The sequence below is a fragment of the Nuphar pumila genome, chromosome 15, assembly GCF_984573655.1.
Source record: "Nuphar pumila chromosome 15, dmNupPumi1.hap1.1, whole genome shotgun sequence".
Taxonomy (NCBI): domain Eukaryota; kingdom Viridiplantae; phylum Streptophyta; class Magnoliopsida; order Nymphaeales; family Nymphaeaceae; genus Nuphar; species Nuphar pumila.
The window spans coordinates 52,460,902-52,477,892 of record NC_143263.1 but is presented as its reverse complement, the minus strand read 5'-3'; the positions used below and the strand labels follow the sequence as shown (position 1 = coordinate 52,477,892).

The 16,991-nt window shown below is 37.0% G+C and overlaps 1 protein-coding gene and 1 long non-coding RNA gene across 2 annotated transcripts; both read left to right on the top strand.

The window, feature by feature from the left end:
• The first annotated feature begins 10,834 nt into the window (after positions 1–10,834).
• On the top strand, positions 10,835–12,955 carry LOC149815393 (uncharacterized). Its single transcript, XM_089988974.1, has 5 exons — positions 10,835–11,077; positions 11,170–11,361; positions 11,539–11,832; positions 12,223–12,384; positions 12,648–12,955. Exons 1-5 carry the CDS (start codon positions 11,045–11,047, stop codon positions 12,837–12,839), a joined length of 873 nt encoding a protein of 290 aa, XP_089845100.1. The 5' UTR covers positions 10,835–11,044; the 3' UTR covers positions 12,840–12,955.
• Positions 12,956–13,094: 139 nt separating this feature from the next.
• Positions 13,095–15,405, top strand: LOC149815392 (uncharacterized). The gene is made up of 2 exons (XR_016427910.1): positions 13,095–13,194; positions 14,866–15,405. It is a non-coding gene; the product is annotated as an uncharacterized LOC149815392 (long non-coding RNA).
• The last annotated feature ends 1,586 nt before the right edge of the window (positions 15,406–16,991 follow it).

The window sequence follows — 16,991 nt, the reverse complement described above, 5'->3', positions numbered from 1 at the left end:
AAGCGGCTCGTCCTTTACAAACTAAGACTCAACCCTCATAAATGTGTTTTCGGAGTTAAGTCAGGCAAATTGTTAGGCTTTTTGGTCAACAAGAAGGGGATAGAAGTGGATCTCGCTAAGACAAAGGCTATCATTGACATGTCACCCCTGACTACTCTCAAAAAATTGCGTAGCCTTCAGGGACGTATGTAATCAATTTGGTGATTCATATCCAATCTTGCCATGAGATGTGAGCCTTTTAATCATTTACTCAGAAAAAGAGTGAAGTCTGAATGGGAACCAGAGTGTCAGCAATCATTTGAGCATACCAAAAAGTATCTTCTCAACCCTTCTGTCCTAAAACTGCCAGAATTGGGGAAACCCCTTTTGCTATATATTTCAGTTAATCAAGTCGCTTGCGGTGGATTCTTAGCGCAATATGAAGAAGGCAGTCTGATAGAATACGTCATTTACTATGTGAGTAAGACTTTTATTGACTATGAGAAGAAGTATTCTCAGATAAAAAAGACATGCCTAGCATTGGTTTGGATGTGTCAGAAGTTGAGACATTACTTGTTAGCATCAGAAGTCAAGATCCTCTCAAAACTTAATCCTCTTAAGTATATTTTAGAACAACCGTTTCTTAGTAGACGGATCACCAAGTGACAAGTTTTGTTGATGTAGTATGACTTGGAATGCGTCTCTCAATAGTCAATTAAAGGTCAGGCTATCGCCGACAAGCTAGCCAATTTTCCTTCGTCAGAAGAAGTGAAAGCCGAAGATGATTTCCCTGATGAGCGCATCATAATGTTCGGCAATCTTCAGTTTGGAATCTATTCTTTGATGGGTCCAAAAACATGTTTGGCATAGGAGTCAGAATCTTGCTAATCATGATAGAGAATGAGATGATCTCTTTCTCTATCAAACTTGATTTTTAGTGCACTCATAATATGGTCGAGTATGAAGCCTTAATACAAGGTCTGAGAATTTTGCAAGACTTCAATGTTAAGAAGGTGCACGCTTCCGGCGATTCATTGCTCATCGTCAGCCAAGTCAAAGCCGAATGACAGGTAAAAGACCAGAAGTTGCTTCCTTATCAAAAGATCATTCTAGCTCTCATCGACAAATTCGATGAATTTCAACTTTTTCATATCAAAAGAGAGTTTAATCAAATAGCTGATGGTTTGGCCAACCTAGGATCTATTATGTCTTTCAAAGACGGAGAATCATGTCGTTCTTTTGAAATTGGCAGACTTGACCAACCTGCCTTCATTTTAGTAATGCAAGTCAACCAAGCGGAACAGAAGAAGAAGCCTTGGTATCAAGATATCAGAAATTTTATTAAAATTGGTAGGCTTCCATCAGAATTGTTGAAGAAGGAACAAAAAGCAATTCAAAGCATGTTCACTCGTTATTTTATTCTTGCCAATGTTCTCTACCGTCTCGAGTTCAGTTCTTAGTATTCCAGATGCCTAGATAAAAAAAAAGCCAAGGAAGTCATTCAAGAAGCGCACAAAGACATTTGTGGTGGCCATGTCGGTTACCAAACTCTTGTTAAGCAGATCATTCGGGCATAATATTATTGGAAGACCATGCAGCAAGACTGTTATCATTTTGTGAAGAAGTGCATACAATGCCAGATGCATGCACCTTTTATTCATGTGCCAACAACATATTTGCAATTTATCATCTCTTTATGGTCATTCTCTATGTGGGCCTTCGATGTCGTAGGTCCCATTACCCCTTCTGCTTCAAATGGCCATATATACTTTCTTACCGCAATAGAATACTTTACTAAATGGGTGGAAGTTGTCACTCTGTGCACAATAGAGGATCGACATGTGGTCTTATTTATTTACAGGAATATTCTTTGTTGTTTCGGTATACCGTATGACATTGTTTCAGATAATGGTACTCATTTCAAGAATGAGAAAATGAAGACCTTTTGTTCAAAATTTAGAAATCATTATCATTTTTCCACTTTATACTATCCCCAAGGGAATGGTCAGGCGGAAGCTACAAGCAAAATTTTGATTCGCATCTTGGAAAGAACCGTCGAAACGGGGCGTGATTGGCATGAGAAAATTCATGATGCACTCTAGGCATATTGAACCACCGTTCGGACTCTGACCAATGCAACTCCTTCAAAACTTGTTTATGCAACTGAGGTGATATTGCCTCTTCATGTTCAGAAACTTGCCCTTAAATTTGCATCTCTTCTAGAGCTACCACTCGATCAATATCAGCATCAAAGATTGGTACAACTTGATCTACTCGATGAGAAAAGACTCAAAGCAGTAGAGCATGCTCAGTCTTATCGACAAAGGATAGCTAGGCAATATGCCAAGACAGTCATCAAAAGAAGATTCTGAATTAATGTTTTGGTTCTCAGATCAACGGCTCATCTCAAGCATCGCCCGCGCGGCAAATGGTCACCAAACTGGGAAGGACCCTATGTGGTTAAAGAAGCGTTACCACGTAATTCATATCGTCTGATTAATGTAGACATGATAGAATTACCCGATCCTATCAATGCATGATATTTGAAGAAATTCTATACTTAGAAAACTTCTATTCTACCTTTTGTATCCCTCAATAAATTTTCTTCTGATAAATGATCAATTATTCTTTTACCAGAACATTTTTTTCTCCCAGACTACACTGGGGCATTTTTGCTATAAAATTTATCTTTTATTTTAAATACCCTGTATGCAGGCAGGATTAAACAAAATCTTTCACCATTCGCTTATTCGCATTCATTCACGTTTATTCGCATGTGTTTGCATTTACTTACATCCATTTTGCATTCACATCAAATTTTCATTCGGGATAAGGGACAAATCCAGAGATCCCAATCAACTGTCTGAATCTTCATGAGGGTGAAGATTGAAAATCTCCCATCACAACTAAACGGGTAATCTTTTAAAAATTCAGTGCTCGTACTGATAGTCTTTTAAAATCCAGTGCTCGTACTGGTAATCTTTTAAAATCTGGTGCTCATACTGGTAATCTTTCAAAAATCCAGTGCTCGTACTGGTAATCTTTTAAAATTTGGTGCTCGTACTGGTAATCTTTCAAAAAACCAGTGCTCGTACTGGTAATCTTTTAAAATTCAGTGCTCGTACTGGTAATCTCTTAAAAAAATAGCGCTCGTACTTGTGATCTTTCAAAAATCCAGTGCTTGTACTGGTAGTCTTTTAAAATCCATTGCTCGTACCGGTAATCTTTTAAGTTCAGTGCTCGTACTGGTGATCTATTAAAAAAACAACGCTCATACTGGCGATCTTTCAAAAATTCAGTGCTCATACTGATAGTCTTTTAAAATCCAGTGCTCGTACTGGTAATCTTTTAAGTCCAGTGCTTGTACTGGTGATCTCTTGAAATCCAGTGCTCATACTGGTACTTTGTCAAAATTTGGTCTACATATTTGTCGCAATCCAAACACTAGACTCACATTGGGGTTCATACTCAATGTTAATCTTCAAATCTGCAAACCAAAAACATTCTTCGTCAGACCCTTGGGTCACCTCCGATCATCAATTTTTAGCAAGCAAAATCTTTGGGTTAGCCGATTCTATCAAAGTCAATCATGTCTTTCCAACCTTCAGGTCGCATCCGACAATTGGGGTCTTTCAAGATACGACCTTTGTGTTGAATTCATCCACCAACTAGATCAAAATCAATTATCAATCATTTCTCTTGCGAGGGACCCTTTTTTCAGGGAGAGTTTGAGGGATCTCATTCTTTTCGCATGTCTTTATTGTTCGTTCATTGAACCCCTTTTTCTAGGGAGAGTTTGAAGGGACTCGTGCTTCATGAACAGTTTGCAAAACAATCTTTATTGTCGCACAAGGAACCCTTTTCCAGGGAGAGCTTCAACGAAAGCTCGTTCTTCTTGTAACCCTAAATGTCTTTTGTTAGGTCACCCTGTCATCGAGGATCTTTTTTCCAAGGAGAGTATGATGGACTCGCTCCTCTATGACATCCTTTCCAACCTTTGTTAGCGGCCCCCTTTCCATAAGAGAAGTCTAGAAATAAGGAGTTTTGACGAAAACTTTATTTCTCTTCGAAAGTTCATTTTGCAAACACCTCCTCTTTAGGGAAGAGAGGAGTATCTTTTTTTTACCCGTTCAGGTAAGGGTCAAGTCTGAGTCTCTCCTTTGGGGAAAGGAGAGAAGAATCTAGCCACAGATGTATTATTTAGACCTCAAGCGATTTCTTTCACCAAGGATTCCAAGAATATTTTGTCAATTTGCCATAAAAAAATAGTTGTTGATTCCAAAAACCTTTTATTACACAAGAAATTACCTTAAGTTACCTTCAGTATTACTTCTAAAAGAGCAAAGCTTTTGCGAAGAAGGATTCAAAATCCAAATTCTTTCTATTAATCAACCGAAGGGATGACGAATAAATCCTCGATATGGCCAACAAAGAAAATTTGATGTTGTCACAAAGCCGTAAGTGATTGATATTGATCGTAGTTATGGCATATTTTTAAAGACCATTATTGTAAAAATGAAGCAGTGGAAACATCCTGAGCGATAAAAAAAAGAGAATCCACTCAATTCCCATATATCCCCGATCATTTGAATATCCGAAGCTGCAATTAAATATCTGCAAAAAGGATCTCTCAATTGTCGCCAAAATGAAGACGAATATGCGAGTTAGACCCCGGAGCCAAAGAAGATTTGGATCATCTCCAAGATGAAGGAGTTTGTGATGGATCCTTCCAAAGAAAGTTAAGATCACCGCCAAGTTGAAGGCGAATGCGATGAGCCTCCTGACAAACCTTAAAAGATATTTAATTTCAGCTATCATCAAGAGACCACCAACCAAGGAGCTAATATCGTCAATATAATCCCTAAGGTAAAGAAGGATCAAAACATCTTCAATATGAAGGAGTTTGTGACATACCCTTCCAAAAAAGAGAAAAGCTAGGACATCTTCAAAATGAAGGATGATGTAATAAATCCCCCAAAAACCCAAAAAAACTCCAATTTCGTCACAAAAAAAGTGCATAAAGACCATTCTAAGAAAAGAATCCCAGGATATCAAACTGTCGAATCTGCCAAGAATCTTCTTTAATTTTGTGAAATTATTTTATCAATATCCTTTCACCAATTACTTTTATAATGAGAATTCTTTCTTTTCCATTCATATCAAGAAAATTGATAGCCTCCTTAAAAGAAAGTCAATTGCAAGAAATTTGAATTCGAATCTTAATTCTACGAAGTTAAGTCCAGTTGGAGGTAATACTTCAGGTAGAAAAAAGGGAATATTTTTCATATAAATATACTTACATTTCAATCATTTTTGAATCAATCATAATTTTTATCTTATTGGCAATCTTTTCAAGTTATCCTGACAGGAAGTGAGAGCTTGATATATATTTTGATGCATTCAGGTGTTGTTTTTATCCCTTTTAGGATCAGATGACGGGAGTTGTTCAAGATCCTTCCCTTCTTGTTTTGATCTGAGCGCCTAGGCTCTCAGATTTGCACACTTCCATGTGCTCCCCACTGTCCCACCATAGACAGTTCTCATTCAGGGTAAGGGTTAAACCTGAAATGTTTCTGCAAAAGCCCATATGTTTTAAAAGCCATCTAGACTTAGCAATGAGACACCCAAGATCAATCCATTTTCAAGCTTTAGGGAACCCTCTTTTTTCCTTTTGTAAATCTCTCTCGGATTTATTGTACAAAATTCGAAGGTCCCATCATGGTTTCTTCATTTGAGGATTCTGTTTATCATCCCCTTTTGGGTTAAGGGTTAAGCCTGAACCTCATTTTTCCACAAGGTATCACCCCTTTCAGGTTAAGGGTTAAGCCTGAACCTCGTTTTTTCATAAGGGATCATCCCTTTCAGGTTAAGGGTTAAGCCTGAACCTCATTTTTCCATGAGGTATCGCCCTTTTCAGGTTAAGGGTTAAGCCTGAACCTCATTTTTCCATGAGGTATAATCCTCTTTCAGGTTAAGGGTTAAGCCTGAACCTCGTTTTTCCACAAGGTATCGTCCCTTTTAGGTTAAGGGTTAAGTCTGAACCTCATTTTTCCATGAGGTACTGTCTTTTTCAGGTTAAGGGTTAAGCCTGAATTTCGTTCTTCCAAGAGGTATCTTTCGTCTCATCCAGGTTAAGGGTCAAGCCTGAGCCTCATTTCAGTGAGGTGAATCTTCTTCTTTATTCTCCATGCCATATCTATCATTACTATCAGAGCCAATTCTTTCATACCCGGTCAGATTCTCCTAACTGGGGCATTTTTATAGTCCAAATTTGGTGTTTTTTTCTTTGCCACTAAGTTCGGCTTCCAACTGACTTAGTAGCAAAGAGGGGCATCTGTAAACAATCCAAATTTTCACCCTCATCCAATGTTTACATTTCATATGTCATTACATATCACTGCATGCACTTGATAAGTCATTTCATTGCATAGCATTGCATGTCATTGCATCTCATTATCGAGATCCAGAACTCCTGTTTTCAAAATATTGAATCCAGATTCGAGCTTTTAAAACTTTTCTTTCAAAGTCAATTTCAAAACCTGGGTTTTGAATCGACATTCTACCATTTGTCAACCTCCAGGATCTTATATTTTGAAGTATTTTTCTCATAAAACAATCTGGATTCATTTTAAACTCAATTTCAATCGATTTCAATTGTTAGATGAGACCCAGTTAGGTGGTGTTGCTTCTGGATTCCTTTATTTATCAAAAATCTCAAAAAATTCAGAGTTCTAGTTGGATCAGGACTCTGTATTTTCATCTTTTTGAACCTTTTCAAAACTCCATTCTGATTTTAAACCAGATATAGTCATATCCCTTGCCCATTCTCATCATTTTTGGCCAAAATTTCAAAATCCCAGTCCAATCAGGACTCTCTTTCCAGAATCCTAGTTGGATCAGGACTCTTTTTTCAGAGTCCTAGTCAGATTAGAACTCTATTTTTACTATCCTTTTTACTTGTTTTTTAGAAAGCTTATCAAAATCCTTGGTTTTTTACCAAAATTTTAGAGTCCCAGCCGAATTAGGACTCTTTCTTAGAGTCCTAATTAAATCAGAACTCTATCCCAATTTCATTTGTTACTCCTGTTCTTCACTTGTTTTCAAAACCTTCTCATCTGACTTTCAAAATCTTCCATTTTAGCCAAAATTCTAGAGTTCTAATTGAATCATGACTCCATCTTTCATTGGTATTCTGCCTATTTTTAATCAAATCTTTTTAAAAGCTTTCAAAATGAGTCAAAAACTTAGAGTTTTAGTTGAGCCAGGACTCTATTCAAAGAGTCCTAGTTGGATCAGGACTCTAACCCTGATTTCAATTTTGAGAGAATCTTTCAAAAATATTTCTATCTATCAAAATTGTTATACCATTATCATAGAATTTCAAAATTCTAGGATTTTATTCCAGAGTCCTTGATCGAATTAGGACTCTATCCCAGAGTCCTGATCTAATCAGGACTCTATCCAAAGTTTGTTTTCTCACTTCATTTTCACTGGTTTTCAAAAGCTTTGTTTAAATCTCACCATTTACTTCTTAGAAAACCAAAAATTGAAAGTGCACTAGGATCGAGGCAACGAGCACTAGAGGGGGGTGAATAGTGCTTTTAAAAATTTCTGCGGAATATTGAATGATTTTGCAAATCTCAAAGCAAACACACAAAGAACACAAGATTTTATCCTGGTTCGGTCAAACCCGACCTACATCCAGTCCCCAAGCAAAACCCGCTTGAGATTTTCCACTATCAACCTTGTAAACTACAAGATCACACAGACCATAACCGGTCCCACTTTCAGTAACAATCCTACTGAAAGCAAACAACTCCTTTACACCAAGGAGTCCTTTTTACACAAAAGAAATAACAACTTACAATACAACCTATGAGCCTTCCTTTTGAATGCAAATGAGATGCAATTGGCTTTTGAGGTTGTTGAAACACTCTACTCACGAATTCACTATCTCTTAAAGTGATTTGAGTGAAAAACTGAAGTGAAAATATCACGTGAGTGAGAAAACAAATACTTGAATGAATAAGAGTGAAAAGCAAGAAGTAATTCAATATAATTCTATTGAATTTGATGTTTTTGAGTGTAGAATGCACTCATATTTATAGTTAAAAGATTCCATACGTTGAGAGTATGAAAGGGTGTCAAAACTGTCTATTTTGAACGATCAAAACGTTTGAAAAATGAAAAGACACGCCTTTTTGAAGTTTCAGGAAAACGGCAAAATTAGTCAACTGAAATATCAGTTAGTCGACTAATAGTTAGTTATTAGTAGACTGACAGTTATCGTCGGTCGACTGATCTGTTAATCGAGCCGTTTGAACATCTGAACTTTTGAAACTTAGTCGACTTGAGAAAAGTTAGTCGACTGATAATATCATCAGTAGACTGAAAAACCTTTTAGTCGACTGCTGCTAAAATCTTCTGAAAAACAAACATTTTGTTCGGTCGACTGATAAAAAGCATTAGTCGACTGCTGCTAAATTTTCAGAAAACACTTGTTCTGTTCAGTCGACTGATAAAACCATTAGTCGACTACTGCTAATTTTCCAGAAAATAGACATTCTGTCCAGTCGACTGAAAAAACCTTTGGTCGACTAATTTGACAAAAATGACTTTTTAAAAAATATGGCGTGAAAGGATTAGTCGACTGATAAGTCTATTGGTCGACTAATAAACATGAAAATTTAAGAAAAGAGTTTTCTAAAAAGATTTTCAAAAGAGTTTCTTTTAGAAAAGTTTTTCTTAAGACTTTTAAGGTGAAATGCAACTTAAATATGCACTCTAAGTAAGGCTCTTACAAGAATCTAAGACTTTTAATGAATTAAACATTTGCACACTAGTCTTCAAGGATTCTTCACCGAATTCTTCAATTTCTTCATAGCCTTAGCTGAAATGCAGTTGATTCTACTTGTTCATCATCAAAACCTTGTACTTGAAGTATCATGTATGGCTTCATTGTTGTAACAATCTCCCCCTTTTTGATGATGACAAACTTAATCAAAGATGAAGCATTTAGATGCATAGATGGAGATTTTACTCTCCCTATCAATATGCTACAAAACATTAAAAGTTAGCACATTTAAAGCACATATATCACATATTGATTGGTTTGCATTTCCATTCATCATTTCTTCATGCATTTAGAAATACATTCATTCAAAGCTTTCTTTTTCTCTTAATTTTGCATTTCTCATGCAAGATCTCCTGTAATGTAATTGCTATCATCTTTTTCTCAAGATCTCCCTGCAATTTCAAAGTAATGCTATTTTTATCTTTTCTCCCCCTTTGTCAGAATAAAAAAGAGTAAGGGCAAAAATAGCATAAGCAAAATAGAGATACAAGTTTAAAAATATTACAACCCATAAAGTATTTCAATAAAAATCGCTAAATGAACAACGATTTGAATACAAAAATCGCCACTACAAGCGCACAACAATGTATTTTTGCACACACACATTTTAAAATTCTTTCTACAAATATCTTACAAATCGATACTAGAAAACACATAATATCTTACAAATCGATATACATATCACATAATATATTACAAATCGATATGACAATTCCATATAATAGCTTACAAATCAATATACATATCGCAAAATATATTACAAATCGATATAGAAATTCAGCATAATAGCTTACAAATCGATATTAACAAACAAAACAATATCTCACAAATCGGTAGCATGTTACTATAACCGCGATTTGCAATACATTGCATATACTGAGTGAATGGACGATACCAGATGGGGTAGAGGCCCTTCATCGCATATGTAAATAAGCATTCTTGTCAATAGGTCCCAGCGTCTTACAAATATCGTTAACTTTTTCAACAGTCGAAAAGACAAGATCCACATGCAATAACAAAATAACATTTTAATGACACTCACAACGACATACGTTCTTCAACAATAGCATGATGACATGGAAAGGTACTTATGATGCCTTAATGACACTTGTTGGAATGTTTGTGCATCATTGCTTTCTCCTATACTGCCTAACGACAACGAAAAAAAAGAGAAGACTGTAAAAAGAAGTGGTCGACAAATGCCCCTATGACGCCCACCAATGATCGAACCAGTCGATCGCGAACCCGAAAATGTTTTGTAACACAAGGCAGGAACAAGAATGCAGCGATGTGTTGTAACACAAGCTAAAAACCAAGGCGGGAACCTGAACTCAAGACGACGACAAAGGCTGCTCCGACGATAATAAACTACAGTAAAGGGTGCATCGTCAAAGGGAGCTCATGTTACAGCAAATGGTGCAAACGTTTGCTGCTTAGGGTGAAAACGAAATGTTTGGACTTTGAAGAGTTAACATCATCCTCGACTTTCTGGATAAAGGATATTTTTGTCCTTTTCTCAAACCATTGTTTCCCTTTTTTTGAATAGAGGACATTTTTATCATTTTCTAGAAACATCATTTCATGACGAGAATAACAAGAAAGGATACTTAAGTCTTTGCAACAACACCAAACTCCGAAGCTAAGTGATGCCGACACACACGAGAATACGAACCCTACGTGCTTATATATGTGGCACTTATTCGGACCCCCGAACATGCACCGTGGCAAATTGTGCGTCTTGGGGGGAGAACACACTAACACCCTCCAATTTTGTATAACTTATGAAACGTATTTCATATTTTTAAAGAAACACACTTCATCGACTATATGAAGTGCTTCTCTGCTTTTAGATAAGCGCGCTTCCCATGATTAGGAAGCAGTCGCTTCCCTTCCTTTAGAGGAAGCAAGCTGTTCGTATCCCACCTCGCTTCCTCAATTCCCTACAGGGCTACAAGTTTTAGGTAAACCATGCTTAGAGTTAGACGATCACCCATTTGTCTTAGGAAGGCCACAGTTGGGCATCACAATCTTGTTTTGTCGATCGTATTCTTGTTTTGTGGTTAAAAAAAAAAGGACAAGAGATCCAAGGGAAGCACCACCGATCCTTCCCTCCTAAAGAAGCACCAATCCACGCTTAAACCACAAGCAAGAAAAGGAAGAAAACTAAAAGGAGATACCTTAGTTGGGAAAAAGGGCGTCAATTTTCCGGGTATGGCGGGAAGAAGACGAATCGAATGCGCTGTGGTAATTTGCTTCACTCCCCTTTGCCCGCGTCTCGATGAATTTGGAAATCAAGCCCTCCTAATCTCTTGCGTTTGGGTTTTCTTCCGAAAAAGGTGGACGCGTTCACGGACTGCGCTTTCTGGGGGAACCCGGCGGCGGTCGTCTGGCTGAAAGGCGAAGGAGTCGTCGAGGAGGCATGGATGAGATCAGTGGCCAAGGAGTTCAATCTCTCAGAGACCGCCTTCCTTACAGCTGCAGAATCTGACCGAAGATTCCGCCTGAGGTGGTTTACTCCGGTGGCTGAGGTCAGTTGTTAGTCCTTGCTTGCTGCTGCCCTTCCCATCATTTGTTTGTGTTTGGTTCATTTTGGGTTTGTCACTGCTCATTGGTGGCGGTGTTAGACAAACCCAATTGGTCCTCCATTGACCCAAGAGTGTCATTGTCTTTCCAACTGAAAACCATGCGATTCGAATCTGCTGCAGGTAGATCTGTGTGGCCATGCAACGCTAGCATCCGCTCACTTTCTTTTCTCCTCTGGGCTGGTGAGAGGCAACAGAATTGAGTTCCTTACAAAGTCTGGGATTCTGACAGCTGACAAGGTTGAAGCGCTCGAAAGATCATCAGATGGTTCGTTAGAGGAGAATTTCGCAGTGCAGCTGGACTTTCCTATGTCTACACTTGAAGACTGTGATCCTTCCGACTTCCCATCAATTGCTGCAGCACTTGATGGTGCAACAATTGTCAATATGAGGAAGTCCTCCACCGATGATCTTCTTGTATTCCCACTCTATCCCATTACCTCTTTCATAATATAATCATGCTTGTGCGTGTAGGCCCTGACTCCGTTTGCATTAACATACATTATTAGCATTAACTCTTCATAGAAGGGAAGGGGAAAATAGGACCCATAAAACCAAGCCCATGTAGTTGAGACAAGGCGTGATGATGATGATGATGATCAGCATTAAAAAGATTTTTTCACATACACAAACACGCTCATGTGCGAGTCATGCATCTGAATTTTTGGATATATATACTGATTTGTTTCTCAATCTCCATTTTCACTAATATACATGACTAGCATTACAAAGCTTTTCAGTTGTTTTCGCCGCGCTTTAGGTTATGAACAATTGTGTTCTAAAAAGGTAAAATTCATCTATCTGTAGATTGAGCTCGCTACCGCAGATATTTTGCAAGATCTGCAGCCACAACTTGATTTGCTGAAAAAGTTCCCCGGAAGAGGAATTATTGTAACAGCAGCTGGTCCCCCGGGCTCTGAATTTGATTTCTTGAGTCGTTTCTTCTGTCCAAGGTTAGGTATTGATGAGGTAACATCCTTGGCATTCAAGATATACCAAATTATCGAATGTATGAGGTCAAATTCTAGTGCAAAGTATCCAGTCAGTAGATACTGTAGGCCAATGTTCAGTTTTATTTGCAATCTCTTCTTTTAATATTCTGATCTACAATTGTTTGAAGCTTGGAAGATGAAAATGATATACCAATTGCAAAGAGAGAAAATTTAGATCCTTAAACCAAGATGCTTATTATGCATTTCTCTTTCTGCTTGCCTTTTGGTACGTGTTTTCAGGATCCTGTTACTGGGAGTGCACATTGTGCCTTGGCACCTTACTGGAGCAAGAAATTGGGAAAGCATGAGTTTGCAGCCTATCAAGCATCTCCAAGAGGTGGGAAGTTGATCCTTCAGCTAAAGGAAGACCTGGGTCGTGTAATGATCAAAGGTGAAGCCATTACCATTATGGTGGGATCCATTCTAGTTTAGTCATTTGCTTCCAAGCTTGTACTCTCTCTCTCCCTCTCTTTATGGTTTATATGCTAAAATTCCTAGACATTGTATTTCTATTGAACAAACAATGTTCTTCATAAATTTCCTTTTCATTTTTACCAATGTTTGACTGGAGAATGACACGAAATGGAATTTGAAGACTATCAGAAGCAATGCCAAGAAAGTTATAAGATTGTTGATGTATGCATCCTACCAAAGATGGAACTGCTTTATATGTCGATCTTCTGACAGATCCAATGAAGGTTATCCATGTGCAAGCAGGATCATTTCTTAGAAGAACTGGGGGGACTTGAAGCTTTTACAGAATTCAACTCTTCTGCTCATTCATAAGGTAATTGTAGTGTGGCCTAAAATAGTTCTACAAGTCAGGACAACAATGTGGTTAGCATTAGCTTAATCATATTAATTAATTAGGATCTCAATTAGAGATATATTTCACATTTTAACATCATACTCTATACCACATTTAGATGTTACATGGTGACTCCATTAACTAGGGTGAACTGGGATTTTGCATTTTACAACCAAGATTCTTCATTTTTTGAGACCGTAAAGGTGGGACAAAATAAACCAACGAGTTCTGAGACGTGTGCTATTTGTATATTGGTTTAGGGGTGCCATACTGGTCCATACATACATTGTCATGTGGATGTCACCAGCTCCTCAATATGGTCAATGCCTACTCCTATAAGGAGCGCCTGAAGTCCAGTACTAGTATTGAGAAATTTGAAAAACTAGACAATTTTCGACCCTTCTATGGCATCCAAATATGCTAGAGAAGATCAACGAACTGCTTATATGAGGGTCAATGGCTGTACTTGGTTGATCATGGTGAAATGCCAATTAATTCTCGATCTGGCTTGACCTCAAAACCATCAAGCATATTCTCACACTCCTTCGGCTAAGAGATAGCTCATGGTTTAATTGACTCAGCTAAAAGGCCAAGGGCTCCATTGGCAAAACAAATGCCTTTAAATTCATTATCTTTCCAAGTTACTTGGAGCTGTCCACAGATTGCAGGAGAATTAACTGAAGTCCAAAATCATTCTTATCATTTATATGGTCTAGTTTCATTACACGATAAGGGGGCTCGACCACATTAAGCTTTGAATCAAGGTTATTAATCAAATCATTATCTGGTTACCCTGCTTGTCTACTAGGAGCAGTTAGTGCACCTCACCATGTGTTGGTCCGTTGCAAGTAGGGACCTCACTGGTATATAAGTGGTTGAATAACTTTTGTAAAAGAGGGTCTCTTGGTCCCCGGACTCTGTTCTGAAAAAAAAAAAAACATTATCTGGTTGTTTTCAGTTTCAGTAATCAACTTTTTGACCACCGGAATTTAACATATGTACAGTTGTTTCCGGTGAGCAGAAATCGACGGGCATAAAATGTACCGAATTTTCCATACTAAAAAAAATATGTTTTCCATTGGGAAAACATGGTCTAAGGATTGATTCCCATTAAATCAACCATTCTGAACACATAATCAAGGTTAGATTGAGTTAAAACTACTTGCATTGTGAGATCCCAACTAGATTATTGGTATAATAGACTGTATGTCTATAAAAAAAATGTGTGTATATATATATATATAGCATTAGATGAATTCAATCGTATTAAAATAACTAAAATATTATTAAAAAATAATATTTTGAAATATATAATTACTTTTGTCAAAAAGGTAAAATTTGAGATATTCATAAAATTATTGTTTTTGAAAAAGGTGTTTGACTTTTCAATTCACTAGTTCAAAAGATCTGCAAAAAGTAGCCATGCATTACTAAAGGTATCATTATTTTAAAGGTATTTTAATCATTTTCATAAGGTTGAATAGATACTTATACCCTCCAATTAGAGTTTTACCTCACACTAAGATGAGCCTATTAAGTTACCCCATTCTTGGTGAGGGTTTTTCTTCATCATAAAAACAAGATATACTTTTTTTTCTTAGTGGATACACAATGAAATTTAACATATAACTGTAATTCATTTTGTTTTAGAATGGAAGTGGAGAGGCATGAGCAGGTTGTGGCTGCTCCTTGCTACTTTGAGATGCATACATACTCGGCAAATGTCATGCCACCTCCTCGTAGTTTGGTTGGCAATTGGCATGGGTTCGCAGTGGGCAGACCTTCAGTCAAGGCTTAGCATTAAGAGATGTCTTCACAGTGGAGAAACAGGAAATAGAGTACTGTGTTACATTTTATAATGATGGAGTTAGCAGGTTGCTAGTCATTTCCTGCCATTTTGAAGTTATGTTTACAGTACAATCGTTATTCGTAGGTGATTTCAGTTTAAGGAAATGCCAGCAAATGAGGGTGATTATAGTTGGGTGAAATTTATGAAAGTAAAGACGATAGGGAACACTGTTTTAATGTTCTGTTTTCTTAGCTTTATTGCTTTGTTTTTGTGCGGTCAATACTAAGATATGTGATTTTTTTGGGTGTTTATGTTGCTCGTATTAAGGGCAACTGTTGTTCACTCTAATAGTTGTAATGTTCATTACATCTAACTATAATAAATCTTTATGAAAATTTCACACATTGACTTAGCAGATCAGATCAAACACTTTGAAATTGTATTCCCGTTGCTGGTAAAACACTCAATTCCGAGCTATCAAAACGAACTCTTTCACCCTCTAGTTTCATCATTCATTTTGTCTTGAACATTGTTCTATTGAGCATTTTCATTGTGAAGGTGTAGCAAACAGTAACCCCGATATTTGCAAGAGGAAGAAAAGGTGGGACTAGGAAGATTTTGCCAAACATATTGTATACGAATCATCAACTGGCAATGGATGTAACTACAGAAAATGGCCCGAATATGAGACAATTAAGTTTTAGTTTTGACATATTGTACCCTTCACACTGGTGATGCATGCAAGCATAGAGCTCTCTCTCTCTCTCTCATACCCAATTGTGAAAAATGGTGTTGTAGAATCCAAGAAAATATCAAAATGATGCATAAACATAGATAGATATAAAGGGAATGTCAAAATACAGGTTACTTCAATGCATTCAATTGCAAACAAGAAAAAAAGTCTAGATACAATTTTGTTGAAGTACATTATTTAGGTTCCCATTTAGAGCCATAATCTTCATCTACATCAGCAAGCCAGTTTTTAGCCACAACAGTTAACCACTTGAATGCTTAACGCAGGAGCTTCTTGGTGTTCATTCCTGGTCTAGAACTAAAATGACAATAAAGATCAGAAATGCAACACTCGTCCATTCTATCATCCTGCAAAGTTTGCAAAAAAGATAAAAAAACCTTAGTATCTGAAGAATTACAACTAAACAATTCAAGAATTAATAGTCACCAGGAGAAAAATGGGAACATAACAAAACAACAATCTAAGACCCTCAAAAGGATGAATAGTGTTCTCTTTGCTGCTAGGCAAAGCAAATTTTTACAACGAGCTACATGTTGAGTAGAAAGCTTTAGAAAACACATGCCTTTCTAGTTGTTTTTAAGAAGATATTTAATGTACAAGAAAGATAAACATGTGAAAAACAATATTCTTTTCAATGAAACTATTGACTTCAATGAACAGATTGAATGACCTTGATGAGATAATAGCATCTAGGGGACATTTGATGCCCTGAACAAAAGTCACTCTAGTCGACTCTAGCGTCCCCCTGATTTTATGAGAAACAACCTCTATTGAGGCCATTTTGTCTTTGAGGGTGCCTCTTGCAAACACCGGAAAGTATCTTTCGCACACAACCACTACTTTAAGCATTAATAGAATTTTTAGTGGGAAATCATCACACATTGTAAGAAAATTTGCTCATATCTCAACTTGGTCAATGAAAAATCATTTCAACAAAAAAAGTACTAATAAATAATAAATCTCACAAAACCTATTGACCAAGAAATTCATATATAAAACAATCATCATTTAGAAGAAAAAAAATGAATCTTTAACATCAACAAACTTCCCTTATGTATATACCGAGAACAAAAATTCATTGTGAATCAATCCAAAAGAATTGTTTCTTACGGTAGACATTTTTTTGATGTTTTTTTAGATTTATGAAAGTGAAAAGAGAATCAAATTTTCTGATTCTAAGCATCCCAAAAACAGCTTTCCAACAAACTAGTGAAATCCTGCTTGATGGAGCAT